The sequence below is a fragment of the Calonectris borealis genome, chromosome Z (genome assembly GCF_964195595.1).
Source record: "Calonectris borealis chromosome Z, bCalBor7.hap1.2, whole genome shotgun sequence".
NCBI lineage: Eukaryota > Metazoa > Chordata > Aves > Procellariiformes > Procellariidae > Calonectris > Calonectris borealis.
Window position 1 is genome coordinate 27,341,004 of NC_134352.1, and position 27,707 is coordinate 27,368,710.

At 38.0% G+C, this 27,707-nt stretch overlaps 1 protein-coding gene across 9 annotated transcripts in view; it reads right to left on the reverse strand.

Moving 5' to 3' along the window:
• The window catches only part of PAM (peptidylglycine alpha-amidating monooxygenase), a 138,753-nt gene that overhangs the window by 35,309 nt on the left and 75,737 nt on the right, over positions 1 to 27,707 (reverse strand). For all 9 annotated transcript variants that reach the window (XM_075137172.1, XM_075137169.1, XM_075137173.1 and 6 more), the window contains exons 6-14: positions 22,522 to 22,607; positions 20,717 to 20,800; positions 9,229 to 9,277; positions 8,655 to 8,722; positions 6,916 to 6,996; positions 6,724 to 6,800; positions 6,350 to 6,453; positions 1,661 to 1,848; positions 1,000 to 1,071 (exon numbers count right to left, since the gene is read on the reverse strand). In XM_075137172.1, the coding sequence (XP_074993273.1) occupies positions 1,000 to 1,071; positions 1,661 to 1,848; positions 6,350 to 6,453; positions 6,724 to 6,800; positions 6,916 to 6,996; positions 8,655 to 8,722; positions 9,229 to 9,277; positions 20,717 to 20,800; positions 22,522 to 22,607 (809 nt within the window). The remainder of the gene's footprint in view (positions 1 to 999; positions 1,072 to 1,660; positions 1,849 to 6,349; positions 6,454 to 6,723; positions 6,801 to 6,915; positions 6,997 to 8,654; positions 8,723 to 9,228; positions 9,278 to 20,716; positions 20,801 to 22,521; positions 22,608 to 27,707) is intronic.

Consider the following 27,707-nt stretch of genomic DNA (forward strand, 5'->3'; position numbering starts at 1 on the left):
CTGCTTAAAAAAATTAGAATTGTATTTCTTTCTAAAAAAATCCATCTGGAATTGACTAAGATAAGTTTCAGACGTGGAATTGCAAATATTGTCTGTGGCAGTTTAAGGTTCTTTCAGTCAAGACGCTCTTACACTCTAGAAGCTAGTTTTTATGTAATGTAACTTAATTATTTGAGTTAACTCTGCAAAATGGCAGAGTATATAGAAAATCTAACCCCTTTTGGAGATGTTATCAAAAACTCTAAACACTGGCCTAATCTTTGCTCTCATTAAAGGCAAAAGGAAATTTGTCTTTAATTTAGTTAGTCCTTGAACCTCAACATTGTTCAATTAAAACAGTAAGAAACTGTAGCTGATGAGGTCTTCTCCTAAGTATCAAGAAAAATCTTGATACTAAACCAATATTTATCTAATAGCATATGATCCACAAGAACTTGCACACATTTTTGCATGAGTTGTTATGCATACATGCACACATACACAAATGTAGTGAAAAATAATTCAGTATTGAACATTAGCTGCACTCAACCCACTGCATGTACAACCAATATTGAAGCATAAGAACATATTATTCCCTAATACATACATAGTAATACAAACTGAGAAATGGCTGAAGAGCTAATAGCAGATAGTTACATATAGAATACAGAACAGTTACATGCTATAGGACTACTTCTTTGTGTCCATTCTTTAGGATTGCACTTACAGACAAATTGCAACCTTCGTTAGCAAATTAAAGCAAGAACAGGAAAATCTAATGAGATTACAATGCACTAATAAATTTTACCTACAAGGCTAGAGATCAGTGGTAGACTAATTTTTTTTTATTATTCCTTACACAGTATTCAATCATATTAGCTGTACAGAACATTGCAAATTGCATCGATGAAAAGATAAACGGATTAAAAATTTCATAACTCTTTAACAATCAGGATATAATTTATCAGTATTTTACATTAGTGAGTCCCCCACTTGACACAGAAATAAGTAAGTACATACCTTGATCCAAAATCTCCTCCTCTTCTTTTTTGGCCTGCTGCAGCAAAGAACTTTTATCAGCATCCTTGGTTTCTGAAAAATGGATTTAGGATATGATGTTAACCTCTGCGTGTGAACAGAATTGAGTATCTTCCTACTGGGGGAAAAAAGCCCTTCTGAAATGAGCATTTGTTATTTTTATCTATCTGTAGTAGTTGTACAAACAGTCCAGCAGTAAAACAACTGGAATTAAAAATTACGATTACGTTAAAAATTATAATTCAACATAAACATTTTGATTCCTTCCATAACAAGGCACTGTGATCCAGAAAACTATGGAAATGTTATGATTCAACTTTGTAGGAAACAGACAGAAGATAAAGCAAATGTTAAGAAATTTGGCATAGAAAAGAGGTCAATCTTTTGGGTAGACAGCTCATGTAGCTATAAAAATACATTGGAAATTGAAAGACAACAGTAGAAAGAAATGGACAAAAGACTACGGCAGACATTTCCACCAAAACCAACAGCAGAATCCCGTGATGGTCTATAATTAACGATGGGAATTTTATTCAGAATTGCATTTCCTTTTTATGAAAATTTAGCTTACCAAAGCAACACAGACAAACACATCAGTGAACATAAAAAGACTTAAATAAAATGGATTACAAGTTTTTTTCACCTTCATGATGTCCATGCGTCATCTTTAGCATATCAGACTTGATTGGAATAGGAATATTTGCCTCCTGCGGTATATTTCTGAACATCTCAGGGTTTGCATTCTGTGTGCAGGTCATATATGAGACAGCATGCTTGGCTTCCATATAGTACATAATATAAAAATTACACATTTCATCATTGGCTGTTCCCCTACACAACACAGAAAAGATGTGGCAGTTAGGAAAAAAATGAGCTGAATATAGCTGTTACTCAATTCATCTAACTTGTTTGATAGAAAATTAAAACGTTGCAATGAAATGTTTAGAAGTCCCACACTAAAATATTTAATTGCTTCATTGCAGTGAATATCAAAAGTTTCTTTCAATTTATACTAGAGAATACCAGTTTGCACAAACTCCCCAGGTATCTCAGAAATTTCTAACAATTTGGTTTTGATTCTACAGAAAATTGCATCAACTATTTAAACTGCTCTTCCTTCTCATTTCCCCAGTATACTCCTCATAGTCCCCAGTGTGTCATCAACTGTGCACGTGTTCTGATGAAACAAGACAGAACTGTATCATTCATTATGTCACCATTCATATGCTTCTCTGTCAATCTGGGGCAAACCTAACTTAAAATCATTGCAAATAACATCTGTATTTCATTTCAGCAGCTCTCTCTTATGACAGTTTCCCCCCCCACCATGTTCAAGTGCATCCATTTATTGGCCAATCACACCGGTTCTAATGCAGGAAAATTAATTTCATTATGTCTTAAGTAACCATAAATATCTTTTAAAGAGAAGATAGCACTGCCATCTTGAGAATAACTCAATCACAAGCTTCTGTAAGGAAAACATGAATGCAAGAGGAATGATTAAAGACTAGCAAAATTCAGTTCTGTGATAAATGTTGTGCTTGTACTTGAAACAGAAGAGGCTCTTCTGTACTGCTACATAATCCTGTCTTCAATAGAAAAAACAGCTGGTATGAGAAAGAATTTTTTCTGAAAAATATCACTTTGTGAAGCAGACAATACAGGGCCTCTTTGCAACTGTGATGTGTTTCTGGTTTTTTTCCTCTGCCATATAGGTTGGTATCTTTTATTTATAGCTACAACCCTGACAATGGAATAAGCTAAGACTTACAAAGAAAGGTTCACAAAATAAAGGGGTTTTCGTTAAGATTTTTTAATTAGCTTTCACAATTAACCAGTGAGCCCACACTCATAAAAAGATACAGGGGTGGCCTATTAGCTGTTTGCAAAAGACGTCAGCGCTGACTTTTCCAGCAGCATCCTGCAGCATTCATTTATTCACCATAGCAACAATAATGACACCAGCCGGAGGGGAGACAGGGGGAACATGGGAGAAGAGACTGTTTCAAAAGGGGAATTGGTATTTTTCCATGCGTTGAGAATTTAGCATCCCTTGGAGACCACAAAAATCAGACTCTAACTTGGCAAGCTCTGCTTAAGCTTTTAAAAAGCATTAACTTCACTGTTGGACTCCCAGTATCTGTCACTGTAATTGCTGCCTCTTTAAAACTCCAGTAGAAAAGGGGCCATGGAACCCACACGAACTCTAGTTCATCTGAAACATGTTACTGTGTCTAAACATTTCAAAGTTGATCATTTTAAATATTTAGTTAAAAAAAAAAAAAAGAAAAATATTCTGTCAACAACAGTTTTAATAAATTCACAAAAAACCCAGAATCCTTTCATTAGATATTTGAGCTCCCGAGAAACCCTGTTTTGTGAATGAGTTTAGTGAGTAGAAATGATGACGCACAAGTTAAAAAGAAATAAAATTTAAAAATTCCTGTTAACTATCTTCACGCCACTACCACAGATATCTAGAACCGTATCCAGATCTTGGTATATTAACAGTACACAGTGAAGCATAATGAAACAGAGGATTCAGCACTGAAAAGCAAGATAATGCAATTAAGGAATCTTAAATATTGAATGGGAACGTTTTGCTACAGGCACATAAACCTTCTCTTGAATGGTACAATACCTGTTAAACAATATTTTTATATTGTTTAACCTGTTAATTGTAAAACTGTTTGTTAAAATACCTGTTCCAATATTTTGAAAGGCAAAGATACAGGTTGCATTATTTTCTGTCTGTTAAGAGTTTTAAACAATACATTACAGTGCAACTGGAAAACCAAGCAGCCACCGTGGCCAATGGCACTTTCCTTTACAGAGATATGATCTTCACATTAAATGGACTCCAGTTCTTTGATATCCCTTAGACTAGTAAGCTATATACTACTTGACACTGTATCAACTATAATGTTTGCTCTGAAACATCATTAAGTTATCTGTTACAAAAATACAGTGGCTGCTTGCATGAACTACTTACTGCTCTGTAGCAAAAATCAGAAGAAATCTTGCTTTGTAAATTAGGAATAGTTGATGTCCTTCTTATTTGACAAAGGATAATTCAACCCCTTGAGCTTGAGGAGAAATCCAGCAAACTGAAATGGACGATTTATGAAACTTTTGAGATGGCTCCTGCCTCACCTCTTTACACCAGAGACATTAAGTCTGTGCTCGTGTAATTACCCCGAACTTGTATGTAGTCAATTGCACAAGCAAAACCAGGTTTCACTTCTCAACCTTGGTTTGCCAAACTCTACACATTTAAGAGGCACGCCTCAATACCTAATTTAATTTCTCAGACTAGGAGAGGAAGCAGGATGAAAAAGGTTAATGTGAACCATGGGGGTCATGAGATAATGTGAGATAATGGAAAGCAGTTAGTGTAACTAAAGAAAAACATGAGAAAACCCAAGACCAAATGTGTAAAGAAACAAACAGCACAGTAAGGAAGGGATAAAAACAAAACAAGAACACCTATCCTCCCTCCCCAAGTTAGATACTAAGTAATAGACTTAGCCAAAAATGACACTTCATTCATATGAAAGGGACTAGCTGACTATCACAGAAATTATTACACAGTTAAGAAAGCATAACATTGAGAATATGTCATGTTTTAACTACAGTTAGCATACGTTATGAATGGTTAAGCTTTAATTGATCAGCTTTGGAAAGGCGAATGGACAAAGTGAACTCTAAGTTTGTTTTAGCCCTGCCTTCTATGTATATTAAAGACAAATCACATAAGGAATTTAAGATGTTTTTTTCAGCATGTATTTTTTCACAGCTTTCCTTTCACGTTTATACTTCCGATTTTTTCAGTGTTTATATTTGGAACTCAAAAGTTCTTTTAATATTTCTTTTGGACCAACGAGTCATTCTGAATGGGAGCAAGACAACTGCAACACCAGGGCAACATTTTCCAAGTTTTAAACAACTTTCATTTAATTTATTTTAGGTTTGTATCTTTCCATATACCCAGCATTGTTGTGAATGCATTCCTTTTCATCCATTCATTTCATATTACGGTGATAATTATTTTCCAACCATATATACTTCCATATTATGCAACAGTTTTTGTGTAATAGTTTAAATATTTGCATAAAATGCTTATGCATTGTTTCTCAAAATTCATAGGTAGAAATTATGTAATAAAGATGTAAGGGTCTGCTTGTTTCTTTAACTTCTCTTCCTATTACTTCCCCATTGAAAGCATATTAGTACATTGAAAGAAAAGACAGTAATTGTCCTAGGACTGTTTCTTAAACTGTAAGGATTATTCAACAAACAGGAACTACTTTGGGGAATGTTACAGAAACATGACAGAAACTTTTACAACTTGTGAAAAAAAGGTCTTCAGTTAAAGTAAGGTTTTGGATATATTTTTGTTAGCATTATGGCTTTTGCAAAAACCTCTTCACAAACAATTCATTTTGCTTCAGCTGCTACTCATCAGTATTTTAACTACCCACTGAAAGGTGATAAATTTGTGTTGAATCCTTAACCCTCTACTGAGACGCAATCTTAGGGTGCTCAGTGCACTAAAAACCTTGACCCTTGGGGTGCTGCAGCACATACTTCCAGAATGGAGAAATTTCTGCTGGGTATCTTCATCTCTCTACATATGCAGTAAATTACGGTTCAAAGAACTGGAGCCAGTTAAGAGAATATTCATATTGCATTTATTTTTACGGTTGTATTTGTCAACTTGATCTCACAGAGTTCTGTCGTCTTCGGCTGAGTAGCATCACTGACAAACACAGTTCAGATTTTCCTATTTATGACTTATGTTTTAATTGTTTTTCATAAAAATCTGTAAATTTTTATATTGAAAAAAAGGTAACTGGTACATTATTCCTAATTTTTAAGGTTAGATTTTATGACAGGTCAAAATTTATCAGAATTTTATAAGCTTCCATAAATTTTCTTTCCAAAATAATGAAGGGAAATTGTGAAGCTTTATTATTTTATTTTAAACAGTCAATAACTTCAACTTACTAAAAAATACATTTTTAGAACTGGTATTCTGAATCCCTCTCTAAGTGCAGAACAGCCCAACATCTCAGTAAGGTGTTCGGCAGCATAGGCTCACCTGAGAAATGTTCTGAACACTTCAGCAAAGTGATTATTCACATAAGTAAAGGCTATGAACATTGTGTAGAGTTAAATCTTTAGCAGACCAGACAGCAAAACAGACCATTCTGGCCGAATTTAGGTTTGTTACAATTACCTTGGAAGAAGACATGAAACAAATACATTTCTACAAATAACCAATACCTTGGAAAAAAATGGTTAGGAAATGGAGCAAACAGAGAAAATTTACCCTATATGTGTCTCTGTAGTTCTGCCTTCACCACTGAACACACATCTAGCTGCTAGGATATCATCATAGCTAACATCTACAGGATGTTCTACTGGATAGAATGCCTGAAAGAAAGGATGAGTCACCGTAATTAGTGAACGTGTCTCATATTATTTACGTCAATATACATACACACAAGAATGATAGTGCTACACATCTGAAAAGTAATTTTGCATCATAATGTAATCATGATAACACTTGGCAGTACTCACTTCCAGTGGCACAACAACATGTACCAGTGGAAACATCATGATGAAATCTGTGGGTACATGACTGCCAATTCCGCTTCTCAGTTTTAAATATAATTAAAATTTAGAATTAAAAAAACAGCCAACCTGTGGTAGTTGTGGACTCTGTCTACCAATCAATGTCCATTGACCGTTTCTCACTCTGTATCCACTCACTACTTTACCTATAACATATCAGTACATACATGAACATGAGATATACTTCTAAAAAAATATGTTGTAGTGTCAGCATTTTTCTGTTAAATATTTGATATTCTTATGTTGCAATAAAACTCTTACCTAGTCTGTGTGTATGAACTCTGTAGGCAAAAAGGTGCATTGGAAACCTTTTGTAATGGCAGGCAATGTCTGCATCAACCACTGGTTAAAATATGATGGCAATAAACAAAGAAAAACACATTATTTATCAGAGAAAAGTTACACTACTGTACTTCATTCAGTGTGAAAGCGGTTTAGAAAAAGTATATCTACACTGGACAACAGACAATTTCAAAAGATACTGGAAAATATCTTATATTTCTGCAGTGTCTATCTCAAGACATCTGTAAAGAAAAACTAATAAAATATAGTAAAAGTCACTTGAAAATTACTTTATGTGATGATGTACATACAAAATGGGGCTGAAATTCGGTAGCATTTTTTCCAGTGTACACTACTGCTATTTAATGAAGTAAAGTAATACATTTGCTTACAGACTATGTTGAGCAATACTTAAAATAAATATAGTTATGGTAAATAGTCTACTCAGGAGAAAATTAAAATAAACTGATATAATTCTAAACTGATACAATTTATAATGAAGGCTTGATTTTAAGAGCTTGTAGTTCTAGGCCCAGTCTTAAAGATTTAGGGTTAGATGCAGACTTTGGCAGAGAAGCGCTGTACAATGTCTGCAGGCTAGTACTTCTGTTAAGTGCAGTAACAGTAGTTAAGAAAGAGCCTACAAAGAAATTCCTCTGCCAATGCCTCTCTGAGAGGTATCTGGGGACTGGCTGCGTTTTTCCTGTTATAACAAACTTCATGCTTTACTTAAGAACTGCAAATTTGATTGAACGTGAGAAGGCAGTTATCAACAGGCACAGAACTGTTTTTATTCCCCTTTCCCTCACCCCTCCAGCTGAAAAAGTAAATTTCTGCATTGATCAAATATTTTGCGGGGGGGTATCAGTCTGATATGTTTCCATATTGAAGAGCAAAATATGTTAAGTTTCAATTCAAATTAAAAAAGATTTCAAATTGCTGAATTCACCGAACAGTTGGGAGTCAGTTGAGCATTTGATCACCTCATCCTATTTAGGCAGCTAACTGTAAATGGGACAAATGGCAGTCTCGGATATCTAATTTAAAATTCCAGTATAGCATAGGAAAATGTAAGGTCAGTATTCAACTTCCTTAAAACAGAACATTCCATGCTAGCTTGAAGAAATGATATTGGGACTATCCAAGCTGACTTTCAGATAAAATCCAGTCAGTAGGATTCTGAATCTTCTACAGTTTTTGTTCAGTATTTTGACATTTTAACTAACTAGGAACACAGAAATAAAATTTTTAAAGAGCAGCTCCTTGCTGGTACAAATTAATTCATTAAAACTGAACTCTTAGTAAATCACAAATAGCATGAATGACAAATGCAGATGAAGAAGAGTCCAAAAAATTGTATGGCTTTTGGAGGGGAGGGGGAGAATAAGAAAATAGGTAAGGCTTTTTTGATAAAATATTAAGACCAAAATAAATCAAAGACATACTCTTAAGAATCCTAGAAACTTCAGTATTGCACAGATCATTATTGTTTTATACAACATTGTTTTCTACAATATTGATTGCCTTTGCAGATCTAGTCATTGGGAAATACGACACAATTTTAAAATTACAACTTTTTTTTCATCATTTGTTTAATTAAGCAATTAATTTGTTCATCTACAATTCAGCAAGTCTCTGCTAAATTTTCTTCTGCAATGAGTAGTAAAAATAAATCAGGTGTTGAAATTACATAATCATTTTGTACAATTACGACTCACCTTTCTCGCCTGGTGGTATTACAGTGTTCACAGACATCATAAGATACATTCCAGCAATCAAAGGTTGCCTGCAATTCAAAACCCAAGCTCTGCTAAACAAGTCCTTTGTAAAACCTGACTGCAAGTAACACGATATGCAATGACATTTAACACCACTAATTTCTAAATGTTGGAGTATGTCTGAAACTGGTCTACTGAGAAAGCAGCTGTTAAACAGCACTTCCATTTCCCTCCTTTTTTTCATACTGAGCTACAATATTTAAAGCGTCTTCTACAAAGTTTGTGAAATAGGACAAAATGATCATCTATATAATTGCTGTTCTTGTCCCAGATTTCTAAATATGAAGCTCTTAAACTGGATTAACTCAGTACTGATGACAACATTTCATCCAGTTTCTTAGCAGAAATGAAAATTTTTGCCAACAGATGACACATGGCTTCAAAATTCTTTATATTGTGAAGTATGTATTATTTTTATTTCATGCATTTTCAAAGGAATCTAAAGAAGGGGTTTCCATGCCTTCTGTTCTGATGAAAAAAATCATAATAGGTAAGTATTTTTAAAGATACTTACTTTTGATGTGTCAGATGTAAAGTTACACCAGAGCAGTCCTTGTGTTTATCTGTACAAATCACAAAACAGTTTACTCATTAGCAACTGAATCCATGTGAAATTTTTTCACATTAATAACATTCTTTTGCTGTATAAAAAATACTAGAAGACAAAATAAGTTTTAATCTTAGTGTTTGCAGTAAAATTTTCATATTGTGGAAATATTACTCAAATTTGCACAAACTTGAACATCACAGTGCTGCATTTGTAGCAAAATCCTAACATAGAGCAAAACTCTGGTGGATGAAAAACTAACTGCTTTTTTGGCACTAGAAATTGCAGTTCTTTATGAACCAGCACCTGGGAGATGAAACTGTCATTTTTACAATAGCAGAAAAAGTTGGTTTGCTTCAAACAAATTTGTACTTCGATAAAAGTTAGAAAAATGAAAGATTTGTGGAAAAGCAATGATTTTAGTCATTAATAATGAAGCAGCCAAAAATCCTTGTAATAAAGTCAACAGGTGAACTTGAGATACCAATACAGACAGCGGTTCTGTTTAACATTGGATATCCTAGAAGGACAGTAAAAATAGTTAATTCATTTGCTAATGTACTGTATCAGCATTAGCCAATATATTTGACATTTTAATTTAAAGATACTATTGTCTTGATATAGTTGCTCAATTTTAGTTGGTGATCTAACAGTTCAATCTTGGCTCTTTTTCACGGAAGTTTCCTTTTCTTACCAAAACCAGCTGTAGTTAGAAAACAATATTAACTCCAAAGCAAGTAAACAGAAAATGCTGAAAAAATACCCTCTAACAGTATATGCTTTAGGTAAGAAAGAGAACAGAGAAGCTATGGATCTGCTCACAAGCGTAACTTGGGAGAGATTTTCCTCGCATCAGTAGTTAGATTCTGAACTGAAAAAAGCAGTACATTTAAACAGAAGAAAGGATAATGAGTAGAGTGGGACAAAACAGGGAGACTTTACAGATTAAAAATTATCAGCTTAGTTTTTCAAACATTAGCTATTTTAGTCACACCACATTTCATTATTAAAAGATAATATTCAGTTTAGTTTTTATCACCATTGATACTAGAGCTTTCAATATGTTCACAAAGTAGACAGTCATTATTTTTACAAAATGTATTAATTAGTACATATGTTATGCAAGTGAAAAAGTTGCTAACCCAATTTCACTGGGTTCTCATAAGGCTCATCATCATGGCATCTGAGAATTCTTAGTTTCTCCAGCTCTGTGTGTCCCAACAAACACTTCTGTACTTAAAAATCTGAATCAGTAAATCGCAGTGGTACCTTTACAAACATCAACAAAAAAGGAAAGTCTTCACTGTATACACAAAAGAAAAATTACAACAGCAGTTCTTTCATCGAGACTACCCACTACTGTAGTTGCATTGAATGTTTGGAAAGCATGTCTCATGAGAATTTTTGAAACCAAGTGTGATGAATCAGAAAGAAACCAGCTGAAAATTCAGTTGGTAATCCAGAAACAAAAGCATACCCATTTAATGCAGATGGAATTTCTGACTGTCTGTGTCAAGCTACATGTAATATTGCCTCAAATACAGAGTTCGGTACCTATATTCTGTATAAAGGATTGAATATGGGTTTGGCAGAGTACTGACAAGGTTCACTTGCAATACAGTAGAAGTATTTTAAGACTATGCACATGCACACAAAAACACAAAGCTAGTCAGTCAGTTACTGCCACTGTATCAATCACATTTTCTCTGTTCTACAAAACAGCCAAATAAACAATATATTGTAGAAAATAGAGATTTTCAGTAAAATAACATACATTCTTATATATAATTTTTATGCAAACATGCATGTTTGTACAGAAAAATAGTAGACATTGAAAAATTAATCTAAACTTTAAGATAAAAATTCTCCAATTTAAAGTACAGTTTGTAAGACACATTTAAAATACAGTCTTCAAATGTTTTTTGAAGTTACTTCTTAAAAATGAGGAGTGGGGGGGGGAAATCTTTCCATATATACATTCACCACATGGCAAGTCATTTGCACGGGGTGGCAGAGAGAGAGGTAAAGAAAGAGGAGAAAAAGCTGAAGGAGAGAGAAGGGACAGGACCAAATAAAAGACTAAGTTAGATAAGGGAAAAATAACAAAGTCAAGATATGGTCAGCACCGGCTAAAGATGGAAAGAAAAACTGAAGTTACGCCATGCCAGAATAAGCACTAGTTTTCAATCACAGATACAAATGTTGCTTCCAAATGGCCAAGTCATGAATTCAAAAGCACCAGAAAGACTAAGCTATTAGGACAAAAGTAGGGGAATTGTAGGAAAACATTCAAGAGAAAGAGGAATTAAATTCTTTGTCCATGGTTTTAGAAAAAGTTAAGATATGTATATACTGTTCATCCTCCTCTACTCTTCATTGTAGGAAGCTTCACTTACAACCCTCTATGTTTGCTATAAAGGTCTTTGTGAAGTCTCTTTTGCCCCACTCTCCTCATTTAAATGGTTTTACTAAATTTTTGGCTATTCATGTAACAGGTGATGCTGCAGAATTCAGCTTTAGTAAGTTTAACATTGTTACAAAGTTTGCACTACCTCAATTTGAATGGAAGTTGGAAAATGCTTGCGTCCTGTCAGAACATTTTACTTTATTACTTAAAGTAATAAAATTTAAAATTTAAAAATTTAAAATGCAATTGGTAGTTTTGTGTGTCTCAGTTTTGCAATTTGCAGTTGAAAACATCACCTGTTTGTGTCTTTTAAACACTGCTGAAGAACTATCCCAAAACTATAAAACCAAACCCACCACATGACAAACATGAGTCATGTTTGAAAAATCCAACCCTTACTATGTCATAGTGTCTCTTCTAAAAATCGTGTTTCGGGATGAGGGAAATGACTCCAATATATTTCAGGTTGCCAATGCTAAAGTGTTTTCACACTATTTAAATTTTCAGAGTATTGAAAAAATTTTCATTTTGTATTTTCACCTAAATTGAGCAATTTCAAAATGAACTGAAGACAGTGGGAAAGTTATTATTGCTACTACACAAGGCAATCATATTAGTCAGTATCGGGAGAAACACAAATCAACTTCTGGCACAAGAATCTGATCTGCAGTGCTATGTCACGAGTAAAATAATGGATGGATACATTGGTCTACACTTTTAAGAAATTCCTACAGCACCTTATAATTTTGTCTGTGGTTATATTTAACTGTGACTGAGCTAAACATTTTTCTAACAACTACAGAGGTATGCTGGAAACGCTGTTTCCTTGCTTCTCCTTCTCTACAGCTCACCTCCTTGAAACACTCAAAGCTGCTGAACCCTCCACCCAAGAATGCTGACTGCAGTGAGGCCAAGCTGGTTTCTGGTGAAAACTCTTTTTGAGCTTGTGTGACCTAAGCAAAAATATCCTTAAACAATGCACAAACCAAACAAAATCTTAAAGTCTCCTTTCCAGTTTGTCAGTCCAGCTTATCTAACTATTTTGATTTCTTTGTTTCAGCTATTCAGCAAATATGCACTGCTCTGGGACAAAGTTGTTACTAGTTACTATTTGCCATGTGGCAAAGACCGGAAAATGCATTTTTATATACTTCAAGGTTCAAATAAAAGCCAATTGTCCATGCAGAGTTTCTGACTCAAATGAAACTAGAAGCTGTGCCTTTTCTGTGGTGTGCAAATACAACACAATCATATTAAATATTCCCTGCTTTTGTTTACCTATTTCAAACAAAATCAATGGTGCACGTTAAAGCCTAACACTGGCTTCAGATTTTAAATATATTATTTGTTTTAAAAATTGTACCTGACAACTTTGTAATGGCAATTCCAAGTTTAACTGCCAATAAATGCTTAAATTAGTTAGAAAGAATCACATATGCTACTCCTGTAAGTCATGTTTTCTAGGAGAAATATCTCAAATACTAGAAATACTCAGTTTGTCAAATGAAAAACTCATAGCTGGGGAGAAGTCAAATTACCCTAAACAGAAACGCTCTCTTTCTGTAGGCTGATTTTGATAAAACTTCCAACACAAGTCTGACAGGCTTCCTACCAGTCTGTCTATCCAGATCTACAATCCTGAACTCTTCAGTTACATGTATGATAATCTTCCACGGAAGTTGAGACTTCTAGGGCTTCCTAGATACTTAAAATTCTGTGGTTTTTTATTCATAATTAGAAAAATAAACACTCTTCAAAACCTATTTTCTTTGCACTCTGGGTACATGGATTATAAATCATAGAGCACACTGTTCAAACTATTTATTCAGCTTCTTTACTGCTCTATTTCTAATATTTAATAGGAACAGTACAGCACTCACACATGGCTACTAGAATACTTAAAAGCTTTCACTGTAACAGAGTGGTGCTTTTTATGAAGCTCCAAACCCCTTGTTACTTCAAAGTCAGCCCTTTGATTTGCACCAGAATCTCCACATATGCTCTCAGAATTGGCTTTGCCTCATTAAATGTAAGAAGCTGGAGCACAACCTCTGAGCAAGGCAATTCCAAAGCTAATGCCCACTGGAAAGTAACTTGCTTGCAAGTTATATTTAAAAAGACACAGACATGCAGCACACAAATGAAGTCTTGGTAAAGAAAGAAACAAATCCAATATGTTGCATTCAATATTGATACATAATATTAGATACATAAAAGAACACTAGCTGAATATATCTTTTTCATGAGAGTCAAGGTGCTAGCTCTTGCTCATCTGTTCACTCACCCAAATCGATTCAGCAAAATTCTTTTTAAAGGCTAGAAACATGTAGAATGAAACTCTACCTTTATTCAGTTTGTGAAAAACAAAATGCAAGTACCAGTGCCATTTTCACAACTTACTTTCCAAATAGAAAAGAGACAAACAATTGTTAATCCTGGTCCAGTATAAGTTTTTTAATAAATAAATACCTTATAAAGGTCATAGATGACTGATTTGCTGGAAGGATACCATAATATATAGTAGACATTAGTATCTGGGAATATGCCAAATTAATTTTATACAAGACACCAATGTTAAGCCTTCTGTTATCAAAGAGAAGCACACTGAATCAAGGGTTCAAATAAGACTAGAACTCAAATGACAGCTCACAATTCACATGCAATTATGAAGAAAACAGTTCTTTTTAGGACATCTACCAGCTTAGTGGCAAAAATTAATCACTCTCCCCAACCGAAAAAAAAACTACAACAAAACCCAACACTAAGAACCCCACACACCCCTCACAAAAGCAGGTATGTCTATGATATTATATGTAATGTGGGTAACATAATTCTATGGGAATTATGTTAGGGAATGATAGCAGGAAGAAATAAATCTATTCTCAGTGAAGAAATGGGGGTTAGGAGAAAGAGCTAACAATGCAAATATGACGCGTGCCTTGTGCAAGAAAAGAGAGGGAACAAGAAAGGAATGAGAAAGGAGTCAAAGTTGAAAAAAAATTAAAGAATTCCCCAAAAGTTTACTCCAAGCATACTGAAAAAAATTATTAATTGCTTCAAACAATGCAACAGCTATACCCATAGAAAATGATAGAATGTGATAACCTCTCATACAGAACAAGTTAAAAGGGATTATTTTTGATAACTTTTAATTACTTTGATTCTTGGGGATAAGGTCTATATTCTCACATGTTCTGGAAAGGACTAAGATAATAGTATGGTGGGTTAGAAACAACATTAATCTTTTTTATAAGGAGGGCAGGAAAAACCAAATTCTAGGGATTGGAAAAAAAACCCACATTTTTTAACATCAGATCTGAAGGCACTTGTACAGAAGAACAAATCAAGAACAGTGTGACAACTGCACTGCGTATCTCTACAGCCCAAACTGAAAGTCTACTGGGTGCCTTTATAGATCTAAAGATGGCTAGATTTACTTTTATTTGAATCTAAACCCTAGAATCATAGAATCATTAAGGTTGGAAAAGACCTCTAAGATCATTAAGTCCAACCATCAACCCAACACACCATGCCCACTAAACCAGGTCCCTAAGCGCCTCAGCTACACATCTTTTAAATACCTCCAGGGATGGTGACTCAACCACTTCCCTGGGCAGCCTGTTCCAAGGCCTGACCACTCTTCAGTAAAGAAATTTCTCCTAATGTCCAATCTAAACCTCCCTTGGCACAACTTGAGGCCATTTCCTCTCGTCCTATCGCTAGTTACTTGGCAGAAGAGACCAACCCCCACCTCACTACAACCTCCTTTCAGGTAGTTGTAGAGTGCGATGAGGTCTCCCCTCAGCCTCCTCTTCTCCAGACCAAACAGCCCCAGTTCCCTCAGCCGCTCCTCATAAGGCTTGTGCTCCAGGCCCTTCACCAGCTTCGTTGCCCTCCTCTGGACACGCTCCAGCACCTCCATGTCCTTCTTACAGTGAGGGGCCCAAAACTGAACACAGTATTTGAGGTGCGGCCTCACCAGTGCCCCGTACAGGGGCACGATCACCTCCTTACTCCTGCTGGCCACACTGTTTCTGATACAGGCCAGGATGCCGTTGGCCTTCTTGGCCACCTGGGCACACTGCCGGCTCATGTTCAGCTGGCTGTCAACCAGCACCCCCAGGTCCTTTTCCTCTGGGCAGCTTTCCAGCCACTCTTCCCCAAGCCTGTAGCGTTGCATGGGGTTGTGGTGGGCAAAGTGCAGGACCCAGCACTTGGCCTTGTTGAACCTCATACAGTTGGCCTCAGTCCATCAATCCAGCCTGTCCAGGTCCCTCTGCAGAGCCTTCCTACCCTCGAGCAGATCAACACTCCCACCCAACTTGGTGTCATCTGCAAACTGGCCGCCAACTGGATTTAACTCCGTTGACCACAACTCTCTGGGCTTGGCTGTCCAGACAGTTTTTTACCCAGCAAAGAGTGTACCTGTCTAAGCCATGAGCCGCCAGCTTCTCTAGGAGAATGCTGTGGGAGACAGTGTCAACGGCTTTACTGAAGTCCAGGTAGACCACATCCACTGCCTTTCCCTCATCCACTAGGTGGTCACCTGGTCATAGAAGGAGATCCGGTTGGTCAAGCAGGACCTGCCTTCCATGAACCCGTGCTGGCTGGGCCTGATCCCCTGGTTGTCCCGCACATGCCTTGTGAGCGCCCTCAAAATGAACTGCTCCATAATCTTCCCCAGCACCGAGGTCAGGCTGACCAGCCTGTAGATCCCTGGATCCTCCTTCCGGCCCTTCTTGTAGATGGGTGTCACATTGGCGAGCCTCCAGTCGTCCAGGACCTCCGCAGTTAACCAGGACTGCTGGTAAATGATGGAGAGTGGCTTGGCAAGCTCCTCTGCCAGCTCCCTCAGTACCCTCGGGTGGATCCCATCCGGCCCCATAGACTTGTGAGCATCCAGGTGGCCTAGCAGGTCATTAACTGCTTCCTCTTGGATTACGGGGGGTTTATCCTGCTCGCCGTCCCTGTCTTCCAGCTCAGGGGGCCAAGTAACCTGAGGATAACTGCTCTGACTATTAAAGACTGAGGCAGAGAAGGTGTTAAGTACCTCAGCCTTATCCTTGTCCTTGGTGGCAACGTTCCCCCCAGCATCCAATAAAGGATGGAGATTCTCCTTGGCTCTCTTTTTGTCATTAACATACTTGTAAAAATATTTTTTGTTGTCTCTTACGACAGTGGCCAGGTTGAGTTCTAGCTGGGCTTTTGCCTTTCTAATTTCCACTCTGCACAACCTAACGAGATCCCTGTTCTCTTCTTGAGTTGCCTGCCCCTTCTTCCACAAGTGGTAAACTTTCCTTTTTTTCCTGAGTCCCAGCCAGAGCTCCCCGTTCAGCCAGGCCGGTCGCCTTCCCCACTCGTTCTTCTTACAGCACATGGGGACAGCCCGCTCCTGCGCCTTTAAGACTTCCTTCTTGAAGAACTTCCAGCCTTCCTGGACCCCTTTGCCCTTCAGGACTGTCTCCCAAGGGACCCTCTCGACCAGTGTCCTGAGCAGGCCAAAGTCCACCCTCTGGAAGTCCATGGCAGCGGTTTTGCTGGCCCCCCTCCTTACTTCACTAAGTATCAAGAATTCTATCATTTCATGGTCGAATATATAAAAAAACTTACGGATATATAAAAAAGACAGACAAATTTCCGACAATTTTTTACTTGTTACGTAACTGTATCTACTATCAACCGTAACTCCAAACCAAAATAATTTTTGCTTTTCCAATGTAAAAAGTGAAGAAAGTCAAATAGAGCAATTACTATTTTTCTAAAATGGCTCTTGGCACATTCCCCCCAGTTTTTTGGTAGAATTTACTTTTGGTTTTCCAGCTTATTTTTTAATTATGTGTATTTTAGGCAAGATACAATAAGCTTTATTTTGATATGTGAGCATAAAGTGCGTATCTGAATATGAATACTTAGCTCTGGATTATAGCTAAGGAGGGAGGGAAAGCATAATTAGTTTAATAACTAATTAATGAAATGAAGAAATATCCTTTTTACAAATAGATGAAAATCAGAGTTGATAAATTTTAACTACGACATTTTTTCCCCCGAAATTGATAGGAAGTAGAATTGTGTGCTAATACATAAATAATTTCTACCTCAAGCCAAATATTTTATATTTGCAATGACTTGTAAGTCAGAAAATTAAACTCTGAACAGTGCTTCTAAATATTTGATGTGCTACTGAAAGCATAACAAGTTAATTGAGTGTATTTCATCATTTGTCCTCTATTCTGAGGACAACTGCATGTGCTTACATACAAACCGTAATGACTATATTCTTATACTTTGACAATCCACAGTTATCAACAGACATCTCATTCATTCAAAAAAGCTCCTTTTAGGGTCATTCCTGGAGTTTAAAAATACCTGTAAAACTAATCAAAGGTTATGCATTGAATACCCTCGAACACCACAATCAAGGTTTCGGACATTTAAATTATTAGGAGATTTAAATTATATTTTTCTCTACTGAAATTTTCACAGGCAGTCTACATTAAAAACATCTTTTTCTCACAAAAATGGCAGAAAAGGTAGATTATTTTTCACTTTAAAAATAAGGTATCAGACTACCAAGTAAAAGGCACTGAAATAAAACAGAGGGCATTCTGTCACACTCTTTAACTGTTGAAACAGTACATGACACTAGTATCATCTCCTAAATTATAGTCCTATCAGTTCACACTTCTTAAAGTTTTATAATTTTGGAGGCTTATATCTATGACATTGATTATTCTAAGTCCTGCACAGATACTCTAGGCAAAAAATAAGGAAGTCTGCTGCAAGGGGGGTGTTGGTGTAAAATTAAGTTTTAACTTCAGGTGCTAACTTATTTCACTACAGTGTCTCTTAAGTGGGCAAGGGGAAGCTTTGACTACCAAGTTAATTTACTAATAAAAATTTCCGAACACATCCTCAACTAACATGCAATAGAGGTTACTGATCTCATTTGTTTCTTTTTTTTTTAATAACTGCATACACATAAATTATACTTAAGAGTGAAAATGAACACTGACAACTCTCACTGTCCCCAAGCAATAATGAAGAGCAGGCTCTCAACTAACACGCTCTCTTTAGAGGTTTGTAACTTTAATTATTCGTGATTTTAGCAGGCAAAGAATCTCATGGGCTGTACGGGTCCATGAAACTGACTGAACTGTCTCATGAAAATAAATTCTTTCAACTTCAGTTGTGCATATTTGCATATGTGCTCCATTTAAACAGTGCTGGCATACTCAGTTTATTCCTTCCTCCTCCTCCTCAGTTAGCATTATTGCCATTACGCTATATTATATCTTCATGTCATGATAGAGTCCATACATTCAATTTCAGACAGTGCTGCTGAAAAATCTAAATGAGTATTGCCCAAACCATACCTGAGGTATACAGAAGAGAGGGTGCATGGCACTGGGAAGCTGCCAACTACAGGGTAACTTCTCTATTCAAAACCAAGTACAACCTGTGGATCATTTACCATAGTACCACAGAAGGATTCAGAGGCCATTGGCATAGCTCAAACTACTGGTGTAACGCATATTCCTCCCTTAATTTTTTGCTATTATTCAGCTTACGTCCCCTTTCTTCTTTCAAGTCCAACATTTTGATTATCGTTTAGCCCACGAGGATCTTCACATTCTCATTTAAATCCTACGCAGTAATGTATCGCAGCTGAATTCCAAGAGAATGACAATCCACAGGTTTTTTGTTCTTGAAGGACAGAGAGACCCTAACCCGAAAATTCCACACGGCACATGATTTACAGAGCAAAAGTAAGAATTCATGCATCTCAAAGGTGTCAGAACAAGGCATTTCGGGTTTAAAGAACGAAATACGACATGAAATATAAATTAAAAAAAATAGTAATTAATCTCGTCCCAAAAAATCTCAGATCACCAATATCACAATGTGCATTGATGAAATCCAAATTTCATTAATCCAAGCTTATAATGTACGGGCTGGATGAGCAGACAGTGAGGTGGATTGAAAACTGGCTGAATGGTCGGGCCCAGAGAATGGTGATCAGAGGAGCAAAGTCTAGTTGGAGGACGGCAACTAGTGGTGTATCCCAGGGGTCAGTACTGGGTCCAGTCCTGTTCAACATCTTCATTAAAGAACTAAATGATGGGGCAGAGTGCACTTTCAGCAAGTTTGCTGATGACACCAAACTGGGAGGAGTGGCCAATATGGCAGAGGGTCGTGCTGCCGTCCAGCGGGACCTCAACAGGCTGGAGAAATGGGCTCACAGGAACCTCATGCAGTTCAACAAGGGGAAGGAGGTGCAAAGTCCTGCACCTGGGCAGGAACAACCCCAGCCACCAGCATATGCTGAGGGCATCCCAAGCTGGAACGCAGCTTGGCAGAAAAGGTCCTGGGGGTCCTCATGGACACCAAATTGAATGTGAGCCAGCATTGTGCCCTTGCTGCAGAGGCGGCTAATGGTATCCTCGGCTGCATTAGCCGAAGTATTGTCAGCAGGTCAAGGGAGGTGATCCTTCCCCTCTGCTCAGCACTGGTGAGGCCACACCTGGAGCACTGTGTCCAGTTCTGGGCTTCCCAGTACAAGAGAGACATGGACGTACTGGAGAGAGTCCAAGAAAGGGCCACGAAGATGATGAAAGGACCGGAGCATCTCTCCTCTGAGGAAAGGCTGAGAGAGCTGGGACTATTCAGCCTGGAGAAGAGAAGGATAGGGGGGGATCTTAACCATGTACAAAAATACCTGAAGGGAGGGTGAAAAGAGGACAAAGCCACGCTCTCTTCAGTGGTGCCCAGTGACAATGGCCAGAGGCAATGGGCACAAACTGAAATTGAACATCAGGAAACACTTTTTCACTGTGAGGGTGACTGAGCACTGGCACAGGTTGCCCAGAGAGGTTCTGGAGTCTCCATCCTTGGAGATATCCAAAAGCCACCTGGACATGGTCCTGGGCAACTGGCTGTAGGTGGCCCTGCTTGAGCAGGGGAGGGGTGGACCAGATGTAATACAATAATGTAAATAGTTTTGACGCTGTAACTGATATAACTTACAGAACGAATTTCCAAAATACATACCTCTAAATGCACTAATATCCCCATAGTGTACCTGGAGCACAAAAAATCTGCCACCTGTTTCTCCTCCAACTCTGAATCCAACACCTAAGAGAAGGAAAATGCATTGTCTTCAGAAACAATAAAATGTAAGATGGTTCACTACTGCTGACCATATCTAAAAATACAAATCAGTGTAATGGCTTAGAGTGAAGGGGTAGAAAATTTCACTGAGACACCAGTGAAGAAAACATTGTCCTGAAAACTGGGAAAACCACCGTCACAGTACATAGTTGTGTTCTCAAACAGACTAAGAAGCTAGGACCATAACTTAGTTATTTATGAACTTAGGCAGAGAATTTTCTCAATCCAAGAATATATATACAGATTTGATATTCATATACAACTATATATTTTAAAAATAAAAAATCACGTTTTGCCATCCGTGTAGGATTTGGTAGAACTTTCATTTCTCATACAACCTGTGAATGATATAAACTAATTAATTAACACTGATTTACTAAGAATACACTGAGAATGAAATGATAAAAAGATCTGCGGTAAAATATTTTGAGATGTAAATTAAAACTGTATGCAGAAAAAAACTTGTGGAAATTATGAAGCTATGTTACTTGTTGACAGAAGTAAGCACAGGCACAGAAGAAAATGGAGGAATCTGAAATAATTTGAAATAATGAAATTACAAAATATGACCATCACCAAAAGGGATTTCTCTAAAACGATTCGACAATGAACACTCTTCAAAAGAAGCAGAGAAAGCAATCTCTTTCTATTCGGCCAGTGAATCCCACTAGATTAAACACTGACCATGGCAAAGCCTACTTATAAATGGGACTGCAGCCTCTCTGTGCACAAATGTAATATCATTATGAATGCCCCCCACGAACTTTGTATTTATGGACAGCTTAGAGACAAGAAAATTATTACTAGCTGGAGTTTAACAGCAAAGCAAATACCAGACTTCCATAGAATCCTCCAAGAAACATTTTTTTTAACTTGACATTCTGATAACCAAATCAAATAACATTTGTGCTGATAAGTGTATAAACGGATTACTAAAAATAAACCTCTTCATGATACTGTGCACTGCTCCTGATTATGAAAAGAGGCAGTAAAAGATAAAAGAAAAAATTTTTAGAATTTAAGGTATTTTCAGACTGAGGCTATCTAGATGGCAGATATTTCTAGAACCTTTAGTGGTTATTAGGAAGTACCACTTCTCCCTGTCTTCCAGACATACCACTCCAAGCAGCTTAAAAAATTTTGACTGAATTCAGCAAAGTCATCTATCATACAAAAAAATGGGTATATAAACACATTGCTTAACTGCATCAACACATCAAGAAATGAAAAGCACATAAAATCGTCAAGTATACTTAAGACACAGAAAAAATTCGATGTCTAGATTGAACTTGTTTGTGCTTTCCCGAACACACAAAAATATTTTAACACAGTTTGTGTGCTAATGAAAGATATATAAATAGTGCCCTTCCAATAACATATAGTAGGAAATGCAAGATTAATGCTATATAAAAATAAAGCATCATATTATGACTGTTATCTCTCCCCCAGCCTTTTTTCCCCCTACTGAAACCCATAACGTTACAGTAAACAGGATGACACCCCCCCCAGTACAATAGCTAGCATGATATATTCATAGTTTATGAGGTTGATGTTTATACAGATTCCATCAACTAGACATAACAAAAATATTATAGGAAGTTCCTAGATACGCCAGGTGAGACTTCCACGTCCTCTTCTCTCCCTTCCCCCTGTACACAGGAACTTCACATTAAAAGGCTCAATACCTTTGGGTAGCCTGGTTGGTGGAGCATTTCTTGCCCAAGCATACAAAATGTTAGATTTGTCTTTGCATGTTCCTTCATCACAGTCCCTAAAAATATGAGGAAAGAAAACAAAAAGGAATATAATTTTTTAACTTTGAAATCAGAAAAGGAGAGGTGAATTACATGCAAACCCATTAATTTTAAGATGTACGAAGATGCATTTCGATTAAACACAATTCTTTTAATGTAGATTGCTTTCCTGGATATCATTAGATCCCCCATCTTTTTTTTTCCTGCCTCTGCCTTAAGATAGTGTTAGGCAAACAGGGTCAAAACCATAGACAGTTCTGATAGTCCCTGCCAGCCTAGTAGCCAGTGATGAAAAAAATAAAGGAACCTTTTGAGAGAATGAACCATATGAAAATTTCTAGCACTTTTAGCTCAAGTGCCGCAAAATGGCGATGGCTGCCGCATTTACCAGAGACTGGACTCGTGCGCAAAGCAGAAAGAACCCCACAAGACATCAAAGCTTTAAGTCAAAATTGATATTTAAAATTCATTTAAAAATCATTGACGAAATAAGGTGACAGGAAGCTGTATATGAACCAACAGGTAGGAGGCACTTATGCTCTTCCTTGTACTTAACGCAAGCTCACTGTTTTAAGTTAATTTTTATTCCACGCACAATGTCTTGTTTCTCATAAACAGAAAAATCACACACACACACACAAAAAAAGGGGGGAAAAAAAAAGAGAAAAAAGAAGTGTTTACTGAATTACAGACCACAAACAGGTCACAAATACTTACAATAACTGAGAGCTCTAGAACTGTTCCTAGCCTCTGCAACTAACACCTTGCAGGTGACAGTAAGGGTGGAGTGTGAAAGACTCCCAAGGACTGTTAAACTCTAACTACCTTGAATCTGCAGGAACTGATAAACTCTGGGCACAGACACTACCAAATTGGTGAAAGGCCAATCAGACACAGTCTACGGACAGCACAGTGTACCTGGACCACATCCAAGAGAGCGCTGACTGTATGTGGGTGCTATATACAGGATGTGGGTGCTATATACAGGATGATATACACAGATAAACAAACAAGGGACACTGAGGGGCTTTCCAAACACCCACCTAGGAGCCACTTCTCCCTCTCAATCCTCTGTTAGGGAAATACAGAGTGTATCGGTACCTTCTTCAGCGGCAAAGCATCGCGGCACTCAGCACAGAGTGTAGAAGTCATTCCACAGGTGCAGCGTACACAGGTCTGACTTTTAGAAAGCCTCAACCTGAAACTATTCAGACTACATCAACTAATCCAAGCCAGACGAAATGAAGGTTGACACCTATGCCAAGGTTTCAGTCCAAAACAAGATGATACAGCCCCTTCTCTGTTTATATTACTGCTGGTAAAATGAGACCTGGGAAAACGTTTGTACACATAAAGCACGGTTTCAGTCACCTTAAATACTGGGGAAAATAGAGTCTCACACAGTGTGAGGACAAGTATAAAAACATAAAAGATCAGGACTTTTAGCAGATGCAAGCTCAGCATTCTACTGAGGATGCCTGAGCCGTATGTGCCACCTCTCAGAACAAATGACGACGATGCTTTCCAGGCTGCTCTCCCAGGGGTAACTAGTTCTTCCAGCGCATAGGGAAAACCACCTCAGCGGGACATTACGCATTTCTGTGATCCCAGAAAGCCTTACTGCAACATTGCTGCTGTGTCTTCTTCTAACAGAAAGCACTGCCATAATCATCAGACTACCAAGAGAAAAAGGAACATGCCACTTCTTCCTTTTCATTAATTTTCCTCACAACACGTATTTCTAGATCTTCACAACTACTAGTTTGGTCATCTCTCCCTTCAAACATGCCCCAATGGACATGCAAAACTTATTTCAGGATAAGTGAAATGTTTCATGACTAACAATTCGTACAGCTGCAGGTAAAAGCTGTGCAGCTTTCAATTGCTACAATCTAAAAAATACAAAAGACTCCAGGTATTGACCTGCACAGTTTGGAAATGTGTTGAAGAGATTGGTTAGGAGGAACAACAGTAGAAACCATAAGCACAGTTGCAGCTTCACCACCACGCTCTGGGCCAGCTAGTCTTCGTTTATACCACAGTATTTTTTAGGACCGTATTAGCTAGGTAAAAAAAACTACATAGGCTGTTCCAAACTTTCCTCCTGAGACACTGGCCGATGGAGGGGGAAGACTGCAGGAGAAAAAGATGAAATACACACATTGCTCTTTCATCATGCTTAAAAAATGGTCAACCCTCTCATTTACCCATCAATGCTGATCTTGAAACATCAAGTTTTCAGAAAAAAACAAACCCAGAGGAGATTACAAAGAAGAGTTAAGATTAACTAATGAACAGATTTAAAAGCAGGAGGCTAGGTAAAAAGTATAAATTTACAAACAAATAAAAAAATCTAACCAATCACTGAAATTCATAGCTTTTTTACATGCAAAAAATCATGAGATTCTGAACAGAATAAGCAGCACAGAATACCTTAGAAATGGACTATAACTGCATACTATACAGTATTGTACTAACAACTGATTTTGACTGTGGTCAAAATTTGAGGGGCAGAGGGGTAAAGGAGGGCACGGAAATAGAGCTTACTAACTGCTTCTCGGGTCTTTGTTTTTTGCAAACTCTCCTGGACTTTTGAAATGCATTCTCCTCAATCTTGGGTAAACTCAGGAGCCAGATATTTAATGGCACTGGGGTTTTGTCTGATTACGTAGACTGAAAGCAAAATATTTCACTATGTCAGCAAGACTAGTATTTGGCTGTCCTTTTAGGATATTTGCATTGTTTAGGAAAACAAAGAACTTTTTTTATTTCTTTCTCTATTATACTCTACTCCTTGATTCTAACAAAGACTTGTAAAAAAAGATAATTGAGGTGATTGAGTAACAAAAATGATCATTTTTAGTTCTTGAGCTGAATGGTGTTGAACATTCTGGGACAGTGACAATGGTAAGAAACTGCACTCAAAAATATAAATCTTTATACTGTTCCCACTCTCCCCTAAGCAGTGAAATACAAGTATTTCCCTGAACTAGTCTTGACAGCTTTTGCAACCTTTACTGAAATATTGATGTCAAAAGCCTCCAGAACCATGCTCTCCTGCCAACAGAAGCAGCTAGTCTGACGGAGGAATTACTGGGTGGTGATCTACGACCTGTACTCATACATTTGTTTAGATTAGATAACTATTTAAAGTTGCCCTGCCTGATCTCTAAATAAAGGCTATGTCTATGAATCATCCCATTCATGGGAGCTCATTTCAGTGTTAGCTTTGATGCAGCACAAGACCTGTCTTACCAGGAGACTCAGTTGTTCTGAATAATTCAACATTTTATTTTAAATCATTCAAGTATATTCCTGATTATCTATGGAAAATCTGAACTTTTGATGAATCAGCTCAGGCATACTACTTCGATTTCAGCACAGTTTATCAGCTCAGGCAAAACTTCTTGTCATAGTGGCTGAACTGTTTTTCAGGCCAATTATGATGAACAAAGAGAAGCAGCTACACCTTTTTTTGGTGCACTGAGCAAAAGCTGAGTAAATGAGCCCTGGGAGCCTACTTTATTTCTGTGGAAAGGCCTGAGTATTTCAAGAAGGGAGAAACACCTGTGCACCCCTTTAGCGTTTGTTCAGATAAAGATTTTACCATGTTGCAGTGAACGTGTCACTCTGCACAGCCAGCGCAGGTCCCACACTGTTAGACAGTCTTTCAGAAGGCCAGGGGCATTTGCAGGAATAGCGTCAAGTCAGCAGAAAAGCCAGTGGGCCCGAGTGGCGTCACAGATTTTGGCTCAGCGCTGCTATGGCCACAAGGCAGCTAATCCCAGTAGAGGTATTTGGATGCTGTATGTTCCCCTCTCCCATTCCTCCACACTCAAAACTGGCCTGAATAAAACTTCACGCCTCAGGGAAATTAATTTTGTCCTTGCATTCTGAATGCTCCTAAGTTTTTCCATAATACTCCTAGTCCACATCACGATGGTATGAAAGACAGCTCTTGACTTGATATGTTTTAATGTTCTTACAACTGATTACAAACCATCTGACTAATGTCGCCCAGAATTTTGATGAAGAAACTATAATAAAGCAAAAAATCAATGTGGTATGCCTTAATGACTCAATGACTTTTTTGCCTCAGTCTTCACCGGCAAGTGCTCAAACCTCACTGCCCAAGCCACAGAAGGCAAATGCAGGGACTGGGAGAATAAAGAACCGCTCACTGTAACAGATGATCAGGTTTGAGACCATCTAAGGGACCTGAAGGTGCACAAGTTCATGGGATCCCATAAGATCCACCCACGGGTCCTGAAGAAACTGGCAGATGAAGTTGCTAAGCCACTATCCATCATATTTGAGAAGTCGTGGCAGTCCCATGAAGTTCCCGCTGACTGGAAAAGGGGAAACCTAACCCCCTCTTTTAAAAAGGGAAAAATGTAAGATCCGGGAAACTACAAGCCAGTCAGGCTCACCTCTGTGCCTGGGAAGATCATGGAACAGATCCTCCTGGAAGCTATACTAAGGCACATGGAGGACAGGGAGGTGATTCGAGACAGCTAGCATGGCTTCACCAAGCGCAAGCCCTGCCTGACCAACCTAGTGGTCTTCTATGATGGACTACATCAGTGGACATGGGAAGGACTACCAATGTCATCTATCTGGACCTCTGTAAGGCCTTTGACACGGTTCCCCACAACATCCTTCTCTCTAAATTGGAGAGATACGGATTTGATGGGTGGACTGTCCGGTGGGTGAAGAATTGGTTGGATGGACGCATCCAGAGGGTCAATGGTTCAACGTCCAGATGGAGATCGGTGACGACTGGTGTCCCGCAAAGGTCCGCACTGGGACCAGTACTGTTTAATATCTTCATCAATGACATAAACAGTGGCATCGAGTGCATCCTCAGCAAGTTTGCAGATGACACCAAGCTGAGTGGTGCGGTCGACACACCTGAGGGACACGATGCCATCCAGAGGGACCTGGATAAGCTCGAGAAGTGGGGCGATGTGAACCTCATGAGGTTCAACAAGGCCAAGTGCAGGGTCCTGCACCTGGGTCGGGGCAACCCGCGGGATCAATACAAGCTGGGGGATGAAGGGATTGAGAGCAGCCCTGCCGAGAAGGACTTGGGGGTACTGGTGGATGAAAAGCTGGAC